Below are 14,867 nucleotides of genomic sequence, written 5' to 3'. Positions count from 1 at the left end.
TACTAGGGATACATGGTTGCATAGAAGGATCCTCATTAATCATGTAACAACATAAAAAGGTTAGAATGCTGATTGTTGGGAATGAGCCTCTAGTGCTTGTTGCCAAGATAGAGTTTCGGCAATGAGGTCCCAATGTACATACAAATTGACAACCCCCTCCCTCCCTCGCTATTGCAAATGGGCATCTTATGAGAGTTTCTATAAATAAATAAATAAAAACCTCACCCACCCAACTAACACACCTGGTTGAGGCTATAAAGGGGGCATCCTGCCCTGCCTCTACCTCCAAGGGGATCGAACGAGGGCCGCCACCCTGGCATGCTAGTAGCCCTACCACTAGGCTGCCACAGCTTTCTCATCTTATGAGAGTTTCTTACATATGGTGCATATGAATTTCCCAAGTACTACATGCATGTTGCAATGTAACCCTTTGTGAAAGAAGAATGGTTGGAAATAAATAGAGAAGATATTGACAAAAACCCCATTTGATGGTGACATTGTTGTCGAGTTCAAAGCTTGATCATAAAGGGCTTGTAAAATGCCCATGTCAAAAAAAAAAAGCCCATGCCAACCCACATTGCATGTTACTAGAGCTGGAGCACATGTTTGTCGGCCCGATTGCTCCCAAGTAGATTACTTGTTGCAGCTAATCAACAAATGTTTTGCATGATCCCCACACCCTCCACAAATGTTCCAGTGTCGAAGCAATGGGAGGTTACCGGTTTGCATTGGGTGGTTGGCTATCCACTCTTGATTTCATGCCTTGTGTAACCACTGAACCTTTCTCAAAGGATGGCCATTCAATCCTTATAACCAATCATGGGTGGTTTGGACCAAGGGGCGTTGTGTTTTTCATATAAGACGAGTGCATGAGGTATGTAGAGTTAATGCAAGGGCATTTGATGTGTCACTTTAGCAAGGTATCCTACACCATACATAAATACTTCAATGCCTAGTAATGAGTACTTGTTTGCATGGGGTAGTCAACTATGTACTTGCGTTGGATAGCTAATGGGTCCACACCATGAAACAGGTAGGCAAGGGAATTGAAGGATAGCTAAGCATGACTTGCATCTCAACACTTAGGCCGAGTTCAGATGAAGAGGCGGACATGCATAAAACGTCACAAGGGCCAATCAAGCATGAACAGTTAGAAATTGCCATTCACACCGTCTGATGGCAACACGTTTAGCAACATCCTACATGGACATCCACATTGGGGAGTTTGCTGCCGGCCTAGCGCCCCTCATCCACCCCTTAGATGCTTTGTGTAGGTCCAATCAAAGCAGCTCCCGTGCTTTCTCATACAACCACCTCGAGCATTTGCAACTCTCCCAACCATTCTTTGTGTGGACCGTGGTGGCGAACGTCAATGTGGTAACCCTTTCTAGGTAGAATAGGGTTGCCAAGAGGTGATGAATTGGGCCTTGTAGGTTTGACCCAGCCTCAACCATTGATATCCCGCATTCAGCATTCACCATAAACTACCGACACACACACACGTGCGCACGCAATGGCCCATGAGTTTCTTCAGACCCTGGCTGGTTACATGCCATTCTTTGTGGTAACCCTTTCGAGGCAGAAGAGGGTTACCAAGAGGTGAATTGGGCGACACCTATAGGTCTCAACCAGCCTTAACCAACTATTGAGGCACTTGCACCTACATCAGCATACTCTACCAAAAAAAACACACACACACAGAGTGGCCCATAGTTTCTCCAGACCACCACCACCTGAGCCTGGTTGGTGAAATGCGAGAGTCCTTTCGAGACCCCATCAAAGGGGAGGTGAGGTGTAGTGCTTAAAACAAGGTAACTTACAAAAAATCTGTTGAAAGTAAAGTACTCGAGGTTGTCTTCTCTAGGCTACCAAATTTCATCTCTGCCCTGTGTGCCCTTCTTTGACCTCTTTCTCCCTTTCATCCTCCATAGCTGCTTTCTTCGAGCACATTTCATCATCCGTTGCTGATTTCTTCGTGCGCATTTCATCATCCATTGCTTGATTTCTTCGAGCTCATTTTTCCGATCGATTTCCTCCTCACGACGACGTTGCTGGCAGCGATTTAGATGGAATGTGGGTAACGCTGCGTCCAAAAGACATGCTGGACTCGATTCTGCACAGACAAGTTCCTGGATGGAAGTTCTTTAAGTGGCAGGGGCGACGGAGAAAATGACGAAGCTCACCAAGAGTCGCAGTGGCCGTCAAGGTAATGGTCCCGAATGTACTCTGGACGGCCTGCTCAGATCTCCCAGCAGCCTGTTTCGACTGGTCTTGCATGGATTCCTGTGCGTTGCCGCGCTCATCCTTGGCTTTCGTCTCTCAAGAGAGGCTCTTCTGGTCGTTGTGTCATTCAATCCCCCCGAAAGGACGTTGCTGTCAAGAAGCATCACAAAGTTCTACGGTGGCGGAAGTTTAGGTGAAGGAAGTGAAGTAGCTTTGAAATTTCCTTACGTGAAGGAAGCTGGACGAGGTTTAACACGGCCGCAGGCAGGGAAACCGCTCGCTCCATCAGTAAAAAGTCGCAGAGTTCATGTTGGAAGGCATGAAATATTGGTCAGGCCTTGGCCTCATCCGGATCCTGTACAGACTATCATTGCGCATCAACTGATGGATCTTGTACAACACGAGCAAAGGCGTAGTTACCGTTTGAAAGAAAGGAGGCGACTTCTTGTCATCACTCCAACCTATGTGCGCACCTTTCAAGCGGTGCACTTAACGTGCTTGATTCACACTCTCAGAATCGTTCCCCGCCCTTTGATTTGGATTGTCGTTGAAGCTGGTGGTGCATCCAACGAGACTGCCACATTGCTTTCAGACTCGCAGATTTTTTTTTACCACCTGGGTTTTCAAGAAGCTATGCCCGCAGTTTGGGAGAAGCGTCGACGACATGAAGCACGTATGCGGATTGAAGGCTTGAGGTAATGGGGCTTCCTCACTTGATCTTCCTTCAAGTTTCCTGCAGTCAAGAAGTTGAGCTCAGACTGGAGTCGGATACTTGTTATTACCCTAACGGGTTCTCTCTCCTGGATTTATGATCTGTAGATTCATAAGGGAGCAGCGGCTTGATGGACTCGTAGTATTTGCTGATGATAGCAATACATACAACGTGGATTTCTTTGACGAGGTTCAGAAGGTCAAATGGATAGGAGCCTTCTCAGTCGGTGTTCTATTTCACTCTGGTTTGCAGGGAGACGATTCTGGGATTACGCGTGATGGACATTTTGCTGGTGCAATGGAGAACAAAGTGCCTATCCCATCACTTCCACTGCAGGGCCCAGCTTGTAATTCAAATGGGCACATAATTGGCTGGTATGCTCTTAAAAAATATGAAAATGGATCTGGCAGCCAGGATTTGACATTAACCGGGAGCTTAGAGTGGGCTGGGTTTGCCCTAAATGCCAGATTGCTTTGGGAAGAGAATGAGAAGCCTACAGGGATGAAGAGTTGGAGTGAATTGTCCGGAGATAGTGAAACCTTCATCCAAACTCCCCTTGATTTTTTGAAGAATGTCTCACTTTTAGAGCCTCTAGCGAACTGTGGGCGGGATGTGTTGGTGTGGTGGCTTCGTGTAGAGGCTCGTGCTGACAGCAAATTCCCTTCTAGGTCAGTGGTACTTTCTTCCTGATTTCAGCAGCCATTTAAAATTTGACTTGCCTGTTGAAAGCGTTAAAGTTTGCCAGTGAGCTGTCAGTATGTTTCACAAGTCATATCAGTGTTGATGCAACTGAGGTGACACTACCTATTATCAGAATGTCGACTTTCCTGTGAATTTATGTTTCTACTTTAGTTTGAATGCCACCAGGGTTGATCAGGACTGTGGAAATTTGAGTGCTTATTACTCAATACTTTGGGGAGGCAAGAAGCCATCTCCTTACAATTCTGCTCTCTCATCTGTCTTGCACTTCACCTCTACAAGATGATACCTGCTGCAAATCAGTATGAATCTCAATTGGAGGCTTCCAATGTCAAGGGCCTGAAGAAATAAATAGCCTATAATTTAACATAGAAGAGGGCGATCAAACAATTCATGATTAGAAACGTGTGCAGCAGCGTGCTAGAGTATCCTAATGTTTCTAAATGTTGACATTTGTCCATGATTGGGTCTTGGTGAAAAACTTGGAATGCCAACCGGCAAGAGAAAATACTGTAGAAATGATACATAGTGTAGTGTGTGGGCTGAATTGTTGCATGTGCATCTTGTTAGCCTCATCAGGTATGTGGAATTGCTCAGCTGGGCAATTGTACGAGAAGGTTATTGTGGCTCATGAAAACATCTGTTTTTGCATCTTTGAGTTGTATCCTGGTACTCCTTTCATTTGAGTCAAAGTAAAGTCCGGTTCTCTGGCTGCAGAATAATTTCTACTACCACGGGAATCGGGCATTTCTATGTTGGCACTTCATGTTCGCGTAGTTTGAGGATTATAGTTTACATTTCCTTAAGTTGAGTACTTCTCAAATGTAGGGACTTGGGATAATAAGCACAAGTTTTCAGGAGTGTTGTGGTTCAAATAATGCTATAAACAGCAGCTAAGGGCTGGGGAAAGCAACAAATTAACAAGTAGAGCAGATGCCATTTGATGCATTGACTTACCTTGCTGTGCCATGTACTACTAAACAGAGGGAAGCTAGTGGCAGATCTTCAAAGTGGAATTATGTTGAGACAACAAAAGGTTTAACGAAGCGTAAACAGGTTACTTGAAGGAGCTGTATAAAAGAAACGAATCTATTTGATAGCAATCCGCGTTCAAAGTGCGTCAATTTCCATAAGCTTGTCAGGACTAGTCTGACCTGCTTGGGAAAACCTGTTGTTGTAAGCTTTTTGAAATAATTACCTTGGAGGAAAAGCCAATAGAATTCCAACAACAGAGCTGTGGAGTTGGGTACTGCATTCCAGGGTTTTTTGGGCTGAAAGTAAGAATTAGTTTTAGTTTGACAAGCTAGATATCCAGTATTCATTGATAGAAAAGTAGAGAGAGGTTTGCTTAAGGCCAACACTCTACGCAGTGGGAAATTTACCCCTACAGCCAAGACTGTATAGATATATGTCAAGAGTGGCAGTGGAAGATGTAAGCAAACTGAAGCTACAGAATCACACAGAGAACACTAGAGACAACAAGATGTGCCACAAACAGATCTGCTGTAACTCAGCCCATAAACCAGGGCAGCAACTGTAATACAAGGAGTCCTGAACAGGATGAGAAACAGGAGCTGCAGAAGGGGCTGAACTGGAGTAGAGGATAGGGGCACAAGGAGGCTGGAGCCTGAGAGCACGGAGGCTGGAGGAGCCTGGAGCGAGGAGGCAGGACCTTGGGAACGAGGAGGCTGGAGGAGCCTGGAGCGAGGAGGCAGGAGCCTGGGAACAAGGAGGCTGGAGGAGCCTGGAGCGAGGAGGCAGGAGCCTGGGAAAGAATGAGGGATCTGCAGAGGGAGCGTGGGCAGCCAACAGAGCAGCTAAGGGGCTCAGGTAGGGACGGCCGGGAGCAGGCAATAACTGAAGCCCTGAGGAGCTGCTGGAGTGGGTGAGTGAAATGAGGAGGGGGAGGGCCCTTATATAGGGAAGGCCAGGGTAGAGGGTCGGTCTAGTTGGCCTAGACCGACCAGCTGGTCGGTCAGCCAACTGGGCCGACTAGCTGGTCGGCCAGGGTTGGTCGGCCTGGTCTACCCCCTCTGTCCCCTTGCTTCGGCCCTGTCACGTGGGAGCTGGTGTGGTGTAGGAGCGCGCCCTGTGGAGGCCTGGAGATGTCAATCTCAACACCCCCTCTCAGCTCCAGGGTGTGGCACAAGACCCAGAGAGCTGGCATGACGCTGGAGAAGGGGAGAGGAAATAGGTTTGGTGAAAATGTCGGCGACGTTGTCGGTAGTGGTGCTGAAGAGGAGCAAAATGGTACCGTCAAGAACCTTCTCCCGAGTGTAGTGGTACTGAATTTCGATGTGTTTTGTCTGAGCATGGAAAACCGGATTGCGAGCAAGGGCGATACAGCTTTGATTGTCACAAAAAAGTGTGGTAGGAGCGTGTTGCTGAAAACCACAATCGAGAAGAAGGCGCCGAAGCCACACAGCCTCACAGGTGGCACACATAGCACGATACTCAGCCTCGGTGGAGGATAGGGCGACCGTGGGTTGTCGTTTACTGGACTAGGAGATAGCCGCAGAACCAAAGGAGAAAACATAGCCCGTGGTAGAGCGGTGAGAATCGGGGTCGCCAGCCCAATCAGAGTCACTCCAACCTCGGAGAGTGAGCGGGGAAGGAGAGGAGCCACCGGCAGTATATAGGAGCCCGAAAGTAGAGGTCCCCTGAAGATAGCGGAGGAGACGTCGAGCAGCCTGCCAATGAGAAAGCGAAGGGGTTTGCATAAAGGTACTGAGGGTGCCGACAGAGAAGCCGAGATCCAGTCGAGTGTTAAGTAGCCAGATAAGAGAACCAACAAGCTGGCGGTAGAGGGAGGCATCAGGATAAGCAGTGGACCCAGAAGCAGAGAGTTTAGAGTTGGGATCCATGGGAGAAGTGATGGGCCGATAGTCAGCCATGTGGAAAGTTTCGAGGAGCTCGTGAACATAGTGCTGCTGAGAGACAAAATACCCCCTCTTGGTCTGCCAAATCTCGAGACCCAAGAAAAAATGGAGGCAGCCCATATCCGTCATCTCAAATTCAGTTTGAAGAGCAACTTTAATGGCAAGGATATGATTGGTATGACTCCCAGTAAGAATCAGATCATCCACATAAAGAATGATGAAGGTATGAAGCTGTCCTTCATGAAAGAGATAAAGATTGGGATCAGCCAGAGAGCGATGAAGCCCTTGGCGGCAGAAGAAGGTATCAATACGCTGATTCGAGGCCCTAGGAGCTTGCTTGAGACTGTAGAGGGCCTCGCGAAGGCGACAGACCATGGAAGGAGAACGAGAATCAATGAAGCCGGGTGGCTGATCCACATATACCTCTTCTTGAAGATCGCCATTCAAAAACGCAGATGTGACGTCCATTTGAAAAATGGGCCACTGATGGTGGGCCGCAAGAGCAAGGATCGTTCGGATGGTGCTCATCCGGGCGGTAGGTGCAAAGGTCTCCCCATAGTCGATGCCGGGTCATTGAGCATAGCCTTTAGCTACCAGCCGAGCTTTATACTTGTCGATAGAACCATCAGAGGCGTACTTTGTTTTGAATATCCACCGGACACCGATTACGGAACGGTGAGAGGGACGAGGAACAAGGTCCCAGATATGGTTCCGAAGAAGAGCATGAATTTCCGCTTCCATAGCCTATTTCCAATGAGGCTGGGCCAGAGCCTGAGGAACGGTAGTTGGCTCGCGAGTGGCGAGGATGCGAGACATAAGGGCGTAATTGACATGGAGGGGATCAGAAGAGGACGGTGGGGGGTGGCGATGAGAGCGACGAGGCCCATCATTAGGGTGTGGTTCGGAGTAGGGATCCTCAAGACCGGAGGAGCGGAGAGTATCAATGAGCCATCGCAGAACACGTACCGAGCGGGGTTCCAAGGGAGGAGCAGACGAGGGTGGAGCCGGAGAAGGAGACGGAGGGAAGAGAATAGAAGGAGATGTAATGGGGGACGAGGCAGGTGGAGGGATAGAGGGCTTCGGGGCATCGGACGGATCTCCAAGAACAGGAGGAGAGTCGGAGGATGGCGGAAGGACCTGCTCGTCGAAAAGGACATCCCTGCTCATGGAGATAATGCGGCGGCGAGGATCATCTAGGCGATATCCAGTGGAGACGGAGTTGTAGCCCACGAACAAGAGCTTGTGGGACTTAGGATCAAGCTTTCCACGATCAGATTTAGGAATATGAACATAAGCATCACAGCCAAATACTCGAAAATGGGAAACATCGGGCTTAGAACCATAGTAAGCCTGATAAGGGGTCATGCCTGGAACGGCTGATGTCGGAGAGCGGTTAAGAGTATGGATCGCTGTCATCATGGCCTCAGCCCAGAGGGACTGAGGGAGCTGACTGTGAGTCAGCATTGTCCGAGCCATTTCAACGCCGGTACGATGTTTACGTTCAACCACGCCATTATCAGAAGGGGTACCTGTGTTGGCAAATTCCCGTTTGACACCATGACTACTCAAGAACCGATTAAACTTGAGAGAGGTGAACTCACCACCCTTATCAGCACGAAGAATTTTGAGCGAGTGGTTGGATTCTTTCTCGACCAGGGCCAGCCAGGTCTGGAAACGACTGAAAGCCAGATCCTTGTGGGAAAGAAAATAGATCCAAGAATAGCGACTGAAGTCATCAACAAGGAGCATGTAGTACGAGGCTCCCCCCAGTGACATAACCTGCATAGGGCCACATAGGTCGAGGTGAACAAGACCAAGCGGAACGGTGGCACGGCGAGAGGCATGACGGGCGAACGGCTCGCGATGTTGTTTGCCCAATATACAAGAGGGACAGAGACCTTGGCGAGTGCCGACGTTAGGGAGGCCGAGGACAAGCTGGTCACGGAATGCACGATGGAGAGCATCAATGTGTAGATGACCAAACCGATAGTGCCAAAGGTCGCCAAGGGAGGTGCCTGTAAGGGAGGGAAGGGCGACAAGCTTGTAGATACCATTGGTAGAATGGCCAGTCCAAACCGGCTGTCCGGTAGCACGATCGTGGATGGTAACAGAAGCCGCTTCAAACTCGACCTTCATATTGTTTTGACAAATCTGATGAACCGAAAGGAGATGAAAGCCGAGAGACGGAACATAAAGAACACGAGAGGAGTGTTTACCCCCTTTGCCATCAGGAATAATATCAAGAGAGTCCTCTGAATGAACAGGAATAGAGTGCTTGTCGCCGATGCAGACACGACCAGGATAAGGAGTGAGATCCTGGAGCAGCGAGGAGGAGGGGGTCATATGCCGAGAGGCCCCACTATCAACGATCCATTCACGAGCATCGGAACTATGGAGAGCTAATGACTCTACTGTAGGAAGGGGTACCGGATTCAAGAGCTCAAGGTACAAATGCAGGGGTGGGGGTAAGGGAAGCATCAGCCGCAGCGGCCATGGGTGCGTCAGCTCGTTTGTGTTTGCGGTAGGGACAATTGCGCCAATAATGGCCAGGAGTGCCACAGTGATTGCAATTATCTTTGGGAGCAGGACGGTCACTGGAGGGATCTGAAGAAGATGGGCTAGTGGCAGAGGACGGAGCATTCTTGGATCGAGGTTTAGGACGGTGGGCCACAAGAGCCTCAGAAGGGCCATCAGAGGATTTAATGAACTGTTCCTCCTGATCCATCATCATGGGGACAAGTTCCTCCCAAGTGATGGTGCTGAGGCGGCCAGAGGTAATAAGAGAAGAATAGAATGCGGCGTATCGACTGTCAGCAATAACATGAGATAAGAGAGTAATAGCCATATCTTCGGAGGAGATAGCCTTGCCTGCATGGAGGATGTCCTGATGCATGCTCTGCATTTTATTGATGTGGTCCCGTATGGAAGAGGAAGTAGCCGGATCGAGGCGACGAAGCTGAACTTCCAAGGAGATACGTTTCATTGGAGTGACGCGAAGGTACATGCCATCAAGGAATTCCCAAATAGCACGTGCAGAAGTAAGGTGCTTGATATGATTGAGAACCCCTGGTTGACAATTGAGAAATATGAACGAGCGCACACGAGCATTCAATTTGTCCCAGATAAGAGAAGCATGTGGATCCTCCTCAGGAGACGGACGAGGGATCCCGGGATCAACAAACTCGGCAAGATCAAAAGATTCCAATACAGATGCCATCTGAATTTTCCAAAGGGAATAGTTGGTACCATCTAACTGCCGAGCATCTGGAAATGTAGGAAGAGTGGGGATGCGTACAGGCTTGTTAGACTCTTGAAAGAAGCTGGACATAGGGGGAACGCGAAGATCCGGAGCAGAATCCTTTGTTTCAGCAGCCATGACTGAAACCAGGGAGTGGACAGCAACCAGGGGCTGAAGAGAACAGCCGACCAGGAGAATAGGTGCTGGTGAGCAGATCAAAATCTAGAACGGGGCTGCCGACAAGAGGAAGGCAGCAAAAAAAAAAAAAAAGGGGAAGAAGAGAGCTCTGTAGTCAGCGGGAAAGAGAGTTGCCGACGAGGACAAGCTCCTTCTACTTCATCAATACAAGAGCTCCAAGATCAGAGAGTATTCTGGTGCTCTGATACCATGTCAAGAGTGGCAGCGGAAGATGTAAGCAAACTGAAGCTACAGAATCACACAGAGAACACTAGAGACAACAAGATGTGCCACAAACAGATCTGCTGTAACTCAGCCCATAAACCAGGGCAGCAACTGTAATACAAGGAGTCCTGAACAGGATGAGAAACAGGAGCTGCAGAAGGGGCTGAACTGGAGCAGAGGATAGGGGCACAAAGAGGCTGGAGCCTGAGAGCACGGAGGCTGGAGGAGCCTGGAGCGAGGAGGCAGGAGCCTGGGAACGAGGAGGCTGGAGGAGCCTGGAGCGAGGAGGCAGGAGCCTGGGAACAAGGAGGCTGGAGGAGCCTGGAGCGAGGAGGCAGGAGCCTGGGAAAGAATGAGGGATCTGCAGAGGGAGCGTGGGCAGCCAACAGAGCAGCTAAGGGGCTCAGGTAGGGACGGCCAGGAGCAGGCAATAACTGAAGCCCTGAGGAGCTGCTGGAGTGGGTGAGTGAAATGAGGAGGGGGAGGGCCCTTATATAGGGAAGGCCAGGGTAGAGGGTCAGTCTAGTTGGCCTAGACCGACCAGCTGGTCGGTCAGCCAACTGGGCCGACCAGCTGGTCGGCCAGGGGCTGGTCGGCCAGGGTTGGTCGGCCTGGTCTACCCCCTCTGTCCCCCTGCTTCGGCCCTGTTGCGTGGAAGCTGGTGTGGTGCAGGAGCGCACCCTGTGGAGGCCTGGAGATGTCAATCTCAACAATATATAGGTAAATATCAAGTACAAAGACTTGCCAACACATGTACTAACATCTCTAGAAACAATCCACGAGGTAAATTACCAAAATAAGCCCTGTTTGCTGCACCCTCTGTAGGTAACCCTTCTTCTGTTGCATGCCTCTGTGTAGGCTTCAGTAGCTGCTCAAGGCTGAGCATTCTTGCAAAGATATGCTTCAATGTGTGCTACAGACAAAACTCCCTTTGCTGCATCCCTTGTGATCTCCTACAGTGTAGTCCTGCACCTAGGTTTCTGCAAGTGTCAGGGACTTGTGCTCCTGCAAGGTACTCTCTGGATGATGATCTCTAGGGAGCTCCCACTGCTCTTCTCTGCTGCACAGTGCTATGCAGGCTGAACACTAGGAGAATGAATGGAACCCCCACAAGGGGCTCCTTTTATAGGGCATTCAGCCCCCTGGATCAGCCGACTGGTCGGCTGGTTTACCGACCAGTCTGGAGGCAACCAGGTCAGCCAACCTGCTGCTCTGGATCCGTAGCCTGTATAGGGCCCAGCAAACGGCCGACCAGTCTGCTTCATGGACCCTCCTCCAACCACCTGCTGTCTTGTCTGTACCTGCTGCTGTACCTCTTGTTCAGCCCGCCTTACCTGATGTACAGACTTGCTGCTCTAGATCTGCACCTGCTGCTTGCTGCACACTGTAGTAGTTTTGTCCCCTCTGCTTGGGCTCATGTCTGGGCTCTTTCCAGCCCCACAGCCAGCCCATGAAGGTAGACTTTGGTGGCCCTTCAGGCTTCCCCAAATCAACCCTAAACAGTATCTCTGTCTGCTGTCCATGTGGCAGCCATCTTGCTGCCCACATTGCAGCTTCAGCCCATCCCCTTCTGCTCCTTACCCACAATGCTATGTGGGTGTCCCTGAGCTCTCCTCATTTGGGGGCTCACAGGTGGGGCATTGACCCTATACCTCCAATACTCACTCTCGATGACACTGTGGCCTGACACCAACTTTGTTGATGAACTGTTCCATCAGTTCCTTTGCAGAAGCTCTCAGGAACAAGTCAAGGATTCTCCTCCACACTGGTACAATTTCTGGTCGAAGTCACAAGCGGTGTCTTCAGTATCCCAAAGCACCAACAGAACCATCCAGTTGTCCCTCAGAAGATAGGGACTGACCACACCCTGCAAGGTCCCAAAGATCCTGGGTCTGTTTCAACCTGACGTACAACCCAATCCCACCATCCATCGAACTTCCATAGCCACGATCATTTCTCCACGGTCCTTCAGATATCATGTCCACTGTTGCCTAGAGAATCACCTTCACTGATCAGCCACTCAAACTTGTCAAACTCTTTGTATAAATGGATGCACAAGTATGTGTGGGTGTGTGGATTTGTATGTGTGAGAATATATTTTTATACTATGGTCTACACCCACTGTTGGGTGATGATGACGTTAGTGGGGATTGTTAGATTTCATCTCCTGTCTCCCTGAGTGAGGGCCTTGGTTGTGGGTCTGCCCACCCATGTGAGGGAGTGCCAGGGCCATTGTTGTGGGTCTGCCCGCCCAGGAGACATTGAGGGAGTCCCGTGCGTGCTGTCCTGATGGAGGGGGAGGTCCGGAGAGGTGCTGTCATGTCGTGCACCCTCCCTTGGGCCGGTTTCTGGTTCGTTTTTGCACTAGCCTGTCATGGGGGGTATGGGCTTTTTCTGCCCACCCCCGGGCCCTGTTATGGCCCCCATTAGGGCTGCCACCAGGCTGCCTACATGGTGCCTAGGTGGTGCCTCAGTTAGGGGGCCAGTTGGGTCTCCAACCCCCTACATTGCCACCGACCAGCCAGTCGGCCTGGTCCTCCATGGGTCGGCCTATCTGGTCAGCCAGTTCAGGGCAGGCCCCCCCCCCCCCCCCCCCCCAATGTCATCATCTCAGTGCACAGTTGGGCAGTCACCAGTGGAGCGTTTTTCTCCAGCCGTTGAGGAGGTTTTTCCTGAGATCCTGTGCCAATCTCTCTTGTTCTCTGGTTTTCTCTTGTGAGTAGTTGCTGTTTTCTCTCCGTTGTTGCTCCGCACCACTGTACTTCTCACATGGTATCAGAGTCTAAGGCTGGTTAAAAGACCTGTGGAAAGGAGATTCAGCAAGCTTGGGAAGCTATTCATAGTGGAAATAGAGAAGGTACGGGCTGCTATTGATATACAAAGAAGGATAGCTATTTTGAAGGGTGTTTTCAGATTGAAGGGGTAGTTTGTGTAAAGGCTGGTTGCTCGGAGGTTGAAGGAAGCATTTTTTTTCCCTAGACCTCTTCAGCCTTCTCTCCCTCCTTCCTTTGTTCTTCCTTCATTGCTCTTCCTCCATCCCCCTTCCCCATCTTCTCCGTCTCTCTCATTTCTATCCCATGGCTTCTCTGCAAGAGTGAAGATTCTTGTTTTGCCCACGTTCCCTGTTGACCGACAATTGGACGGGAATAATTATGGTGTGTGGCGTGTTATGATGGAGCCAGTATTGCAGTCTTATGACTTGGCAGACTTCATCTTGGTAGGTGTCACAAGGCCAGATCCCCTTGATGAAAGTTTGGGCATTCGGGAACAGCAGACGACCGTGAATCTAGCCCAGATCTGGGACCGTGTCAATGTTTGGGTCCGATTGTTCATTTTCTTGAACTGTACTCCTCAGGTCACTAACCATGTAAAGCACATGACAGCATCAAAGAGTATCTGGGAACATTTGGGTCCCCTCTATAACCGGACTATCCAATGAAAAGGGTCTCCCTCGAGGTTCAGAGGCAGATATTAGATCCTCCTAAGTCATCTTCTATGAGGGAACATATCAATAAGCTCACACCAAACGTGAGGAAACTGAGCAGGTTGCTCACCACCCAACCATGACATCTATGGGATACGATCCCGAATCAGGAGATGTCCCCTCCTAGCCACGAGCTGAGCTACTGGCCGAACTCCCAACCAGATCCTAACCACCCTGGTGTCCCATACCACCAAGTGGCGCTGTGAAGCTGGGATTTGTTGTTGGGCCTTGGGCTACGCTATGATGCAGGCGCGCGTCTGCCACTCAATCTAGGATCAGACCTAGCACCTGGGAACGAGACTTGCTCCCATTGGCTCCTTGAGAACTGAACCTCTGGGCCCCTTATATAGACTCGAGCCCCAAGTGCCAAAAATAGCGAAGACCTCTAACTAGTTCGTACCCTTGCCACTCAACCCGAGAATCAAGCTTGCCTAGCGCTAAGCCTCCCCAGGCTACCTGAGCTAGTCTTGTGTACCCAGTGCATGTCAGATACCAATCCGTGCACATGACATACTGCCCCTCCTCTAAGAACTCAATCCTGAGTTCGCTAAAAAACCCGAGAATGTCCTTTGGAGGTTTTGTAATGTCTCCCATGTTGCATCCTCCTCAACACGATCCTTCCACTTGATCTTGTATTTTGTGATAGCTCTATTACGAATCTGTCTTTCACGAAATTCAAGAATACTCTCAGGCTCGTGTGGAATAAAAGTCAAATCTGTAACTTCTATTATTTCTTGAGGAGTCATCCGCACCCATTAACTCTTTCAGTCTACTGACATGAACTACTGGATGTACTTTAACATCAGGAGGCAATTCTAGTTTATATGCAACTGGTCTAATTCTTTTAATAATCTTGAAAACCCGTACATAAGCAAAAGGACTGTAACTAGTATTGGAATGCTTGGCATTGTTATAAGCAAATTCTATCATAGTTAGATAATCTTCCCATGAAGACTATCTCTTAGAAACATATGCCCGAAGCATATCTTCAACCAATTGGTTGACCTTCTCTGTACTGCCATCAGAGTGTGCATGATCTGAGGAACTCATATTTCAAGTAGTTTCCAACTTCTCAAAAACAAGTGTCCAGAAGTTACTTGTAAACTTCGAGTCCCTGTCGCTAACTATGTTAGACGCAAACCATACAGCTTAAACAAGTGGTCCACAAACTCGTAAGTCAGCTGAACAGCTGAGATGGTTGTTCTAGTAGGAATCTAGCCATTTTTTTCA

At 49.5% G+C, this 14,867-nt stretch overlaps 1 protein-coding gene across 1 annotated transcript in view; it reads left to right on the top strand.

Moving 5' to 3' along the window:
• Positions 1–1,850: 1,850 nt before the first annotated feature.
• The window catches only part of LOC147881106 (putative beta-1,4-xylosyltransferase IRX14H), a 47,807-nt gene continuing 34,790 nt past the window's right edge, over positions 1,851–14,867 (top strand). The window contains exons 1-2 of the mRNA XM_087369973.1: positions 1,851–2,918; positions 3,043–3,603. Coding sequence (XP_087226099.1) covers positions 2,170–2,918; positions 3,043–3,603 — 1,310 coding nt within the window. The 5' untranslated portion in view covers positions 1,851–2,169. The remainder of the gene's footprint in view (positions 2,919–3,042; positions 3,604–14,867) is intronic.

The sequence above is a fragment of the Dipteris shenzhenensis genome, chromosome 31 (genome assembly GCF_047967505.1).
Source record: "Dipteris shenzhenensis isolate YYH24624 ecotype China chromosome 31, Dip_SZ_1.0, whole genome shotgun sequence".
NCBI classification, from domain to species: domain Eukaryota; kingdom Viridiplantae; phylum Streptophyta; class Polypodiopsida; order Gleicheniales; family Dipteridaceae; genus Dipteris; species Dipteris shenzhenensis.
This window is presented reverse-complemented; position numbering and strand designations above follow the sequence as displayed.